At 46.3% G+C, this 12,040-nt stretch overlaps 1 protein-coding gene across 2 annotated transcripts in view; it reads left to right on the plus strand.

Annotated features, from left to right (window-relative positions):
* The window catches only part of DYNC1LI1 (dynein cytoplasmic 1 light intermediate chain 1), a 136,585-nt gene that overhangs the window by 112,858 nt on the left and 11,687 nt on the right, over window positions 1–12,040 (plus strand). For both annotated transcript variants that reach the window (XM_029589409.1, XM_029589408.1), the window contains exons 10-12: window positions 1,691–1,735; window positions 9,734–9,854; window positions 10,036–10,182. In XM_029589409.1, coding sequence (XP_029445269.1) covers window positions 1,691–1,735; window positions 9,734–9,854; window positions 10,036–10,182 — 313 coding nt within the window. The remainder of the gene's footprint in view (window positions 1–1,690; window positions 1,736–9,733; window positions 9,855–10,035; window positions 10,183–12,040) is intronic.

A 12,040-nucleotide genomic window follows, 5' to 3' on the forward strand; every position in this document is an offset into this window, starting at 1 on the left:
TCTGCCATGCTCCTGGACTCTCTAACAGCTGCGGTCCTCCTCGCTCAGCTTGTCTTCTCAGGGTAAGCGGCCAAGCAGCTCGGCTGACCTCTGGCAGGGGAAAGGGGACGTCTGCTGATGCCCCGCCCCTTAAATAACTTCCCCTCCCGATGTCCACACGGTGCCCCAGCCAATGGGGAGGCACCAAGATGGGAGAATTCATATTCTCCCCAATCGCTTGCCACCGCTCTCTACAGCCCCCCTCCACCCTGCCGGCGCCGATCTGCCTTCGCGCGGCTGACACACTTGTTTAGGGCTAGGTGGTTTGACACTGTGGTCGGCCCGCCCTTTCATTAGTTATGGAACTGTTGGCTCATGGTATGCTAAGCGAATTTTCCACATGAGCTGCTAAATGAAATCTTGCCCCAGAATGCCGCAGAGTTGATCCCTCACTGTCCCCCTTTCTTTCAGGCCGATACAGTACAGTGCGCTCCGGTGGAGCGCACTGTTAACCCGCATTCGGAGGCGCGTTTTCGACTCGCTAGCTTTACCCCTTATTCAGTAAAGGGTAATAGCGCATCGAAAACGCTGGCATTAATTTCTGTTGGTGCCGGGGAAGTGTACAGAAAAGCAGAAAAAACTGCTTTTCTGTACACCCTCCAACTTAATATCATAGCGATATTAAGTCAGACCCCAAAATTAAAAAAAAAAAATTAAAAATCGGCCCGTGGGTTGGAAGACGGACGCTCAATTATGCTGGCGACCGTTTTCCGAACCCGTGGCTGTCAGTGGGTTTGAGAACAGACGCCAGCAAAATTGAGCGTCTGCTGTCAAACCCGCTGACAGCCGCCGCTCCTTTTACCACGGGCCCTCATTTGCATAGGCCACCCTCCTGAATCGTGCGCCCAGGAGAGTGGCCTGTGCACGCGCCGGGATAGCTGGTGCTCGCCGGCTCTCCCACGCGTTTTTCTGTATCGGCCTGTTTGTAAACAAAACAGCTAAGTGGACTGCTGCTGGGGGTGCTCTTAGGTGTGTTTAATAGATTTTTTGAGATGCTTCCTAGGCTGTCCTGTTTCTCCACTTCTCTTCCTTTGAAGGGAAATGGGGGCTTGGGGAAGGAAAAATTTGTATTGCATGAAATGTTTCAAATATGTTTAGACCTCAAATCCCAAAGGGGTCAATTCACCCACAGTGGTTTTGGACTCAATAGCTTATAGTGGCTGAAAAGCAGATTTTTTTTTTCAGAATATCTCCTGTCGTAAAAATATCTGTCCACTGGTTGGTGTGTTAAAGTGTCAAAAGATGTCTTTATATTTAAAAAAAAAAAGTAGCCTGAAGATATTTACCTTGTGTTGGAACCGGAGCCAGCTTTTACACTCCATTAGAGTGCTCAGCTCTGCCACTATTACCATCCATTTTTGAACCCAGATAAGTATTTTCTGCGGCTCAGGATGGGTATGAGCCATTATATTGTCAGTTGCATGCAGGTTACCTCTATTCAGGCACATGAATAGACCCTCTTCCGGGACTGAAATACAAAAATATTTATTTGCTGGCTGGCCTAAATAGCTAGTTGCTTTCAGATGATTCCCAGTGGCAAAATGAATTGACCCCAAAGTTTGTGGCAGTTTTGTCCTGTATGTGTGTATGTATAGGTGTGTATGTATATGTGTGTATGTATAAGATGTTTATATTTTTTTTTTTGTTGCAGTCCCAGTTAGCAAAGCAACCTCCTTCTGCAGCTGGGCGGCCAGTGGTTAGTATTCTTTATATATGCAGATTTATTGTAAGAAGTAATTTCATTAGAAAATACCCATGGTAAATTAAATACCATTTAGTTCCATTTGTGTGATTTTTAGACGGGCTATATGCAAATTTTAGTGATATTTAAAACATATTCTATTTCATGTCTGATTACGCTGGTACATTTCATTTTGCCTTCATTCTCATGCATTTTAACTGTATATAACTGATGAATGACATCTGTAGCATTTATTTGGTATCTTTTATTTGTTAAAGGACAACTGTTCATCCTTTTCAGTAGTTAGCTCTAGGAACAAGATAAGTGGGTCTCATTAACTGGATGCTAATTAGGAAAATAGTTTGCTTATAAATAGACATGAAAATGACACTTGCCAGCTGCTAGATGCATCCATCTTGTACAGACAAGCCTCCATCACTGCTGAGCATGAGATGTTCCTAGCAACTATGAAAGTATGTCTTGATTTTTGTGAAGGTTTACCTAGGGTACTTTGTTTAACCAATTTTCACTCGTAAATTCCCAGATTTTTCCCTTCCCAGATTTTTCCAAAGGTGACAATTTAAACTGATACCCTAATTTTAGGCTGATTAAAAAGCTGCTCCCAAGCTGCAGATGCCAATTTCCAGCCACTGCCGGAAGCCAGTATGATCAAAGCTTATGCTGTTTCACGTTCCACCCCCCACCAGTGAAAGTACTCACCCTCCAGTGCCACCCATGCTGTTTCAAGTCGCTCAGCTTCTGCCTCAAAGCAGCCAAAGTGTCTGCTGTCTGGTGCCGCAGACCCTGCCCACCAAAAGCACATCCCAGCAGACTCCCTGGCTCTGCACAAAAGCAGGAGTGCAGTGCTACAGAGCATGGGAGCCTCAGTAATTATACTGCTTGAAGGACAGAGAAGCCTGGCGCAGTAAGGATGAATGCTATGGTGGGGGGGGGGGGGATGTGCTAGGCAGGGTACTAGGGTAGAGATGGGGGTGCTGCTGAGTGGGCGGAAGGGAGAATCTGCTTACAATTTTATTGTCCTGGTTTCTGTCCACCAAACTAAACTCAGGTTTACCTGGAAAAATTAATCTTTTTTTTTTTTAATCTGATTGTCTCCTGTGTTTGTTCTTGTTATAATAAACCCCAATAAATTAAAAACTGAAAATCAAGGTCCCTAGGGTTTACCTGTTTGTGAGTAGCGTCCGACCGGAGAAACTGTCCTCCTAAGAGGACAGTTATCTTCTCTTTATCATTGTATCATGCATTAAAAGATTAATTTAATTTTCTTTCTGCAAGAATAAGAAATGCCTACTAGTTAATGTTATTACAGTATTTTAATTGTAAAGTAAAGCATGCACATTTTGTAGTTAAATCCCATTATGCCATAATCTATGATTTGTGTTAGATGGAAATGTTTTTTCTCACAGGACAAGCAGGATGGTAGTCCTCACATATGGGTGACAATATCAGGATGGAGCCTAATCATGGAAAACTTCTGTCAAAGTTTCCAGAACTTTGACTGGCCCCTACTGGGCATGCCCAGCATATGGCACTAACCCTGCAGCCAGCAGGGGTCCCCCTTCAGTCTTCTTTTTTTCCGCGCAGCAGCAGCCTCGCGGTAAAGGAGCTCTGAAGAGATTCCTGACAGGAATTTTCCTCACGGAATTACTAAAAGTTAAATTGCCCCACAGGGGTCCCTCCTCTACCTTTTATAAGTCCACGGTACTCCGGTAAGTTTTTACCCATTTCCCGTCTATTACCGTTGAGTTTGGCCTTCGCGGCCTACTGGCCGTCGACCGTATCGCGGCAAAAAATGATTTCCATGGCTATGGCGTCAGGGTTTCGTTGGTGCCCGGACTGTATCCGCACCATGTCTATCACAGACCCCCATAAAGTCTGTGTAATATGTTTAAGACCCGAGCACGATGTCTTGACCTGCACCAAATGTGCCCTAATGACACCGAAGGGTCGCAAGGCCAGAATGGAGAAGATGGAACTTCTATTCCGTGCTCAAACCCCGACTCCGTCCATTGCATCGACGTCATCGGAACCGGCACCGTCTAATTCGCGCCAGCATCGACCGGTGACCGACCAGCATCGACAACTTCTCAGCCATTGACACCCTCTACTCCCCATCAGGATCGAGGGGATCGAAGGGAGAAAAATCGCCATCGACACCATAAGACTCAGACCATAGAGGGAGCGAAATCATCGACCTCGCTGTTGAAGAAGCCCCATCCAGGAAAGGCACCGACCATTCCTGCGACCGGGTCTCCGAGGAACCCCTCACCCGATCGGGAATCGGGAGCCGTGACTCCGCCTTTAACAGTGGTCCCTCTGGCTATGCCTCTGCCTCCTTCTTCTGTTCCGGAGCCGGGGCTACTTGCTCCAGGTCTCCGACAAGAACTGGACAAAATGGTCCAGGAGGCCATCGACAAGGCGATGCAACGTCTCCAGGTTCCTCCGGCACAGACACCAGCACTGATTGTGGAACCGATCATCGACCCGATTCCGGCAGTGTTGGCATCGCTGCTATCCAGGATGGAAGCGCTTATGGCCGCTTTTCCACGATGGCTCCGATGCCCTCCCCACTGACAGCATCATCGGGAGGAAAAACACCGTTCCGCATTCCTCCATCCGGAGTTATGCCGATACATCCCTCGCCACTGATCCAACCATCGGTGCCAATACGTCCATTGGCACCACAGTCATCCATCGATGCCCTCGATTACCATCATCGGTGCCTCCGATGATTCCTACGATTCCTTCGGAGCCTAGACCAGGACCTTCAGGTCCAACCACCCTGTCCCCCTCTACTTCCTAGAGGAAAGGGTGTTGATCCTTATGATACCTGGGGAGATGATACCTCATCAGTCACTGATGACTTACCTTCACCACCTTCACCCACTGAGAGTAGAAAGCGTTCTCTTCCAGAGGACCTCTCATTTATAAATTTTGTGAAGGAAATGGCTGAATTGGTTCCTTTTCAATGCAGACTGAACAGGATGATAGGTACCAGATGTGATGGAGTTGCTCCAATTCCTGGATGCCCCCAAGGAAATAACCTCTATTCCCTTCCAGGTTCTTCTCGAACTCCTCAAAAAGAACTGGGAAAATCCAGGAACAATTTATTTTATTTATTATTCTTGTTATACCGGCTTTCATGACAGGTATCACATCAAACCGGTTTACATTTAACAGGGTGTGTAAAATACAGAGAACTCAAAGAACTATAACAAGTGCATGGTTAGAGGAATTGCAGTTACAATAAAACAAGGAAGTACACAACTGGGAGCGGAAGAGAGAGAAGAAAAGGGAGATTAACAGCAAATTATTTACAATGTTATAAGATTAATTACAATGTAGTAGAATTGATATGGTGAATGAGATTGATAACGATGTGTTGGTGATGTCAGGTAAATGAATTGTTTTTATTTAAACCCATTGTTAACAATGTGTTGGTGATGTCCGATGTGGGGATCAGTTGAAGTCTGGATATGCTTTTTTAAAAAGCCATGTTTTCAGTCTTTTCCTGAACGTTGGTAGGCACGGTTCCTGCCGCAGGTCGGATGGGATGGAGTTCCATAAAGGTGGTCCTGCTGTTGAGAATTGCTCCAGTACTCAGGAAAGCTGACACTACTTATTTAGTACAGTCAGCCCCAGGTTTTCACACAGGATCTCCCTTGAATACTCTGGGATATTTTTTCAAAAGGTAATACAAAAGGTGCTTTTCCATTATTTAGCAGTCTCCAAATCACCTGGAGCCAGTAGATCAAGTTCTTTTCCCAGGACAAGCAGCATGGTAGTCCTCACAGGTGACATCAGATGGAGCCCGACATGGAATACTTTTATTCAAAGTTTCTAGATACTTTGACAGGCACACAGCATGCCACTATCCCCTCAGCCACGAGGGCTCCCCCTTCAGTCTCTGTTTTTCTGCGGAGTTCTTTAACTCTTTTTCCTGCACTGAAGAAACTGCTCCGGGATCTCCCTTCACGAGCTGCTTCCTCCAGTGTTCAGTAGGTACATTTTTCGAGTTACAGTCAGTTCCCGAGTGTCTGCCCCCCCCCCCCCCAGTGGCTGCTGGCGACCAACCTCATGTCTTTTTTTCGATGGCGATCGGCTTCCAGAAGTGCCCCTAGTGTCCACAGACTATGTCCATTACGGACCCACACGATGTTTGCGTCCTCTGCCTGGGGCCTTTCCACGATGCTCGTTTGTGCCCCAGTTGCGCTCAGGTAACCCCCAAAGGCCGGCAGGCCCACCTGGCTAAGAGAGAGCGCTTGTTCAGTTCCTGACAATCGGTTCCATTGACTCCAGCTCCGGGGACGTCAAGCCAGGGAGATCGTTCTGACTCAAGACTGTCACCCTCTGTATCCTGCCACAACAAAAAAAGCGTGGGGGGATCACCCCTCACAGACGTCGGGCCAATCCAAGGCCTCTGGATCGTCTTCCTTGGTGCTGAAGAAGGACTGGGCCGTGCACAGAGGGAAGCACAGACTGTCATCGCCACACAGTGCTGGCACCGATACCAGAGGGGCACCGGCCTCTGCCGAACCCCCTGCGAAGTGGCCTCGAGGTCAGGAGGCCCCTTCCTACTCCAGGCCCAGGACGTTCCCTACCGATCTTGGTGTCAGGTACCTGAACCTCCATGGACCCCCGCAGAAGTGCTGGTTTCTCCCCCATCTGCCTTCTCCTCCCTCATCGGCACTCACTACGCCCAAATTCCAGGAGGTGTTGGCCCGCGTGGTCCAGTAGGCAGTACTCTGTGCCCTTCGGGGGCCTTGAGCAACCACCGGCATTGGCCCCCATACCGGTGTTGGAGCCAGCGCCCTCTATGTTGGTGCCCCTACTGGAGAGGCTGGATGTGCTGCTCGGTGCCTTGCCCGTACCCGGAGGTGTCTATTGGCCCAGTGTGTTCCAGGGACAGCCTGCAGCTTGGTATTCACCCATATGTGAGGACTGACATTCTGCTTGTCCTGGGAGAAAGCAGAGTTGCTTACCTGTAACAGGTGTTCTCCCAGGACAGCAGGAATTTAATCCTCAGGAAACCCACCCACCACCCCGTGGAGTTGGGTTTGCCTGTGTTTTATTTTATTTTTTGCTAGTCTTTTATGCTTTTCTATGAGACTGAAGGGGGGACCACGTGTGGCTGCAGGGATAGTGGCATGCTGGGCATACTCAGTGTGCCAGTCAAAGTTTCTAGAAACTTTAACAAAAGTATTTCGTGCCGGTTTCTATCTGATGAAGTCATCCATCTGTGAGGACTAACATCTTGCTGTCCTGGGAGAACACCTGTTATAGGTAAGCAACTCTGCTTTCCAACAGGGTAGATATATTCCCTACTTAATCTTTCCTCATCTGTAGGCAACAGTAGGGATCCTGACTGCTGTCACTTGAAGCTCAAGCTCCTTCCTCAAAGATGCTACCTTTCCTGCATAAACAAGAAAACTCATTACACTCTGGAACTAGATGATCACACATTACCTACCTCTTATGCAACATTTCCAAAACACTATTGACAATTACAAAAAGTTCTCTGGACTCGTGGGTATCTCAGTTGTAGAGGCTTATTACCTTTTTTTTTTTTTTTTTTTTTTTTTTTTTTTTGCCCTCAATATAGGTACATAATAGTCTGCCATGGCTCACAGACATTGCCTATTCACTTGGGTTGGCTGCTTAACCCACCAAACTTCTCCCTCTGTCAGAGAGGGGTTCAGTAAATCAGGCACAAGATTTAGTAGAGTGAATATGTATTTTCAATGGAGCAGCTTCATCTAAAGTGCTTTAGGCTTCTGAATACCAGGAGTCCACCAGTACTGATGGAGCTGCACATGTATTGAAATAGCTCAGGGTAAGTTTCCAAATTTGGCATGTAGGAAGAAAATGTGGAAATATTGGATGAATCTGAAAACTAGAAACATCAGATCACTCTTTTCACAGAACAGAGCCAAAAAACAAACAAACCCACTTCCCATTGCTTGTTAGAATGCTGACCAGAGCTCCGTTCCAAATGCCTCCTCATACTTTCAGCACTTTACCACAGAGCAGCAGAGGCAGAAAGACTCAAGGAAAACTTGAAGCAACCGGTAAAGGAAGGCACTTCTAAAGTGCACACACTCCTACACCCTCTCACAGAGAGAGGGAAAATAAATGAGTTTCTCAGTTCAACCCCACACCTCATTCCCCACCCCTGCACATGCCTGAACCATACCCCCAACCTACACATAACACAGCCATGCCCTGAAAAACCTGCATCATACAATTCCCTTTACACACTCAACCCTGGCAAGTGTTACCACCCCCTGCACACAAACCTACCCAAACACACCCATAATCCCCTAAACACCCAAACACACACTTCCGACAGCCACATCTTGCTACATACAGACACATGCCCATACCCCAAAAAAGCCACACCACATCTCCACAAACCCTTTACATCTATGCAGCCGCTACCTAGCCAAAAACAGGCACACATAATGACCCCCTTCCCCCCACTACACACAGCCATATATCCCACACATATTTCACTGGCTCTATTCACTTTGTGTTTAGGTGAGGTACAATTATTGCTAAATAAAATATCAAAAAGGTAATACAAAATATAACCAAAGACATGTGTGCGTACACACAAAAACTGATTACTCATAAAATTCCATTAATAAATAATATAGAATATAAACACACAGAATCAACCAAAAGTTTAAACCTAGCCTGAGTCACTAAATCACAAATACATATCATTGCTTCAAATCTACCCCCATCAGTACACATCAGTTAAGTTTCTCAGAATAAGAACTTAGTGGTAACTGATTTTATTTAGGAAGCAAGTATTGAACAATTTCGAACAGTAGCCTATTGCATAAGTCTGATGCAATACTGCTAAAAACATACAGCGGCACTCACCAAGTGTACCACTTTTAGTAAGGTCTCGGTTAACTTTGTGAGGGAATACCCAGGCCCACCCCTATTACAAAGCCTTCATCCACCTACACACATTCTTTCTACATACCTATGTTGGAAAGCATTCCCAAAGCCATCATTCTGCATACTTTCCCTGCTTTGTTGCCCACTGAAAGTAATGGTGAAGAAAGGTTGGTTGGTTTGGGTTTTTTTTAGGTATTTTCTGAAAATACTGATCTAGTATTTGAACTTGTAAGATGTTCATGTTTTTCTTGCATACCAAAATTTGCCAATTTCCATCCCTTTTTAGATACTGTGCCTACCTATGAAAAGAGAATGCTGGAAAGAATATGTAAAAACAATCAGTGTGGCTGTTTATACCCTAAATGTTATACTACTTTAAATCCTCATGGATTTCAGTTGGAAATATAAATACCATAATCATTGTGCTTATTATAAAATGTCATAATGCTCTTCTAAATGATTACATACTTGCATTTAGACAAATGTGCAATATTTCTAGTTAACATCAAGAAGGAGTTGTGGGCTGTAAAATTCATATGCTGTAGATGAATTGAATAAATGGAATGATCTAATTAGCAAATGCTCATTCCAAACTTATTAAAATAGAACACACACATGTTTTTTTGTGGCCAATGAGAAATAGAGACTGCAGAGGATAGCTCCATAAGAAAGTTATTAGATATAGTTTATAACGTTTTTTGTGTTGAGCAGCGGATCATGGTGTAGGGGCCAACCACTTCAGACCCCAGTAGAGAAAAATGACAGCACTTCAGAAATGGCTCCTGCTAATAACTGAACAGGGCTTGAAGACTGGAGCACAAAATTTACTGGAAAATCATCAAACTCTCTCATGAGGAAGTTCATTTTATAAACTCGCTGCTTGGTGTTCGTGTCTGTACTGAAATAACTGCACTCACTGAATGCGTAAAGGAAAGATACAAATTGTTACAGGGGCATGGCTTGTAGCTGTATAAGTAACCACCGTGCTGTGTGTGATTACTCTGTGTTGACATTTTTGGTTATGCTGCTGAATTGATTTTTTTTTTTTTTTTTTCAGTAACTAATTGCTATATTTTTGTATAGGATTCCTCTCCAAGGGTTCCTGGAGGCTCCCCTAGGACTCCAAGCAGATCAGGGACTTCTAATGTTGCTAATTCCACACCTATTCCTGCTGGAGCAAAGAAAATTGATCCCAATATGAAAGGTATGTTTGTGAAAAACTTCCATTTCTGCTTTTCTTATTGGAAGAGTATTTGATCTTAACTATTGCTTAGAGATAATTTATCTCAAGGGAAGGCTTTATTTTGCAGTTAGTGCTGAATCAGTATAAAATAAATCATAACACGTTTTGCAAAAAAAAAATAATTTTTCCTTTCTTTACGTAGCTGGAACTACAAGTGAAGGTGTTCTAGCAAATTTCTTCAACAGTTTGCTCAGTAAAAAAACTGGCTCACCAGGAGGTGGTGGAAATACTGGTATCAGTAACAGCCCTTCAGTTGGCAGTGGTTTACCAGTATCTGCAAAAAAGTCAGGTGAGTTATCTTATTACTGTATTCCCTGCACTGGAAACTAGTGAGTGTTGAATTACTCAAGCACTGTTTGTAGTTCTTCTAGATCAGGGGTAGGCAAACAGTTTTGTGCTAGGGCCATATTACAAGTTATCGAGCACAACGAGGAGCAGGGAGCGGTGAGGCAGGTCCCCCTTGGAGCTCCTCGACACAGCAATCAAATCCCTACCACTTGCTGCAGGCATTTCAGTATCCAGCAGGCTTAAGCGCCATCATTTTTAGCACCCAAGGAGCCTCTTCATAACTGATCCCCAGCCTCTACCAAAATCAGAAAAGCCTTCAGCCAGCAGGTACAAGGCATTCTCACAGGACAAGCAGGATGGTAGCCTCACATATGGGTGACATCATCAGGATGGAGCCCATATGTGAGGCCAGTCAAAGTTTCCAGAACTTTGACTGGCCCCTACTGGGCATGTCCAGCATGCCACTAACCCTGCAGCCAGCAGGGGTCCCCTTTCAGTCTTCTTTTTTCCGCGCAGCAGTAGCCTCGCGGTAAAGGAGCTCTGAAGAGATTCCTGACAGGAATTTCCTCATGGAATTACTAAAAGTTATATTGCCCCACAGGGGTCCCTCCTCTAACTTTTATAAGTCCGTGGTACTCCGGTAAGTTTTTACCCGTTTCCCGTCTATTACAGTCGAGTTTGGCCTTCGCGGCCCACTGGCCGTCGACCGTACCGCGGTTAAATTTTTTCCATGGCATCGGGGTTTCATCGGTGCCCGGACTGTACCTGCACCATGTCTATCACAGACCCCCCATAAAGTCTATGTAATGTGTTTAGGACGCGAGCACGATGTCTTGACCTGCGCCAAATATGCCCTGATGACACCGAAGGGTCGCAAGGCCAGAATGGAGAAGATGGAACTTCTCTTCCGTGCTCAAACCCTGACTCCGTCTATAGCATCGACCACTGACCGGTGACCGACCGGCATCGACTTCTCGGCCATAGACACCCTCTACTCCCCCTCAGGATCGAGGGCATCGAAGGGAGAAACATCGCCATCAGCACCGTAAGATTCAGACCATCGAGGGAGTGAAATCATTGACCTCGCCATCATCCGAGCCGCTGTCGAAGAAGCCCTGTCCAGGAAAGGCACCCACCATTCCTGCGACCGGGTCTCTGAGGCGACCCTCACCCGATCAGTGATCGGGAGCCGCGACTCCGCCTTTAAAAGTGGTCCCTCCGGCTATGCCTCTGCCGCCTTTTTCTGTTCCGGAGCCGGGGCTACTTGCTCCAGGTCTCCGAGAAGAACTGGACCGGATGGTCCAGGAGGCCATCGACAAGGCGATGCAACGTCTCCAGGTTCCTCCGGCACAGACTGTGGAACCGATCATCGACCCAATTCCGGCAGCGCTGGCACCACTGCTATCCAGGATGGAAGCGCTTATGGCCGCTTTTCCACCGATGGATCCTGGGTCTCCGATGGCTCCGATGCCCTCCCCACTGACAGCATCATTGGGAGGAGAAAACACCGTTCCGCATTCCTCCATCTGGAGTTATGCCTCAGCCATCGATGCCTATACATCCCTCACCACCGATCCAACCATCTGTGCCGATATGTCCATCGGCGCCACCAAGCCATCTATCGATGCCTATACCGGTGCCTTCTATGCCATCGTCTGTGCCTCCGATAATTCCTCTGATTCCTTCGGAGTCTACACCAGGACCTTCAGATATCCAACCACCCTGTCCCCCTCTACTTCCTTGAGGAAAAGGTGTTGATCCTTATGATACCTCATCAGATACTGATGACTTACCTTCACCACCTTCACCCACTGAGAGTAGAAAGCGTTCTCCTCCAGAGGATCTCTCATTTATAAATT

Source organism: Rhinatrema bivittatum, chromosome 2, assembly GCF_901001135.1.
Source record: "Rhinatrema bivittatum chromosome 2, aRhiBiv1.1, whole genome shotgun sequence".
Classification (NCBI taxonomy): domain Eukaryota; kingdom Metazoa; phylum Chordata; class Amphibia; order Gymnophiona; family Rhinatrematidae; genus Rhinatrema; species Rhinatrema bivittatum.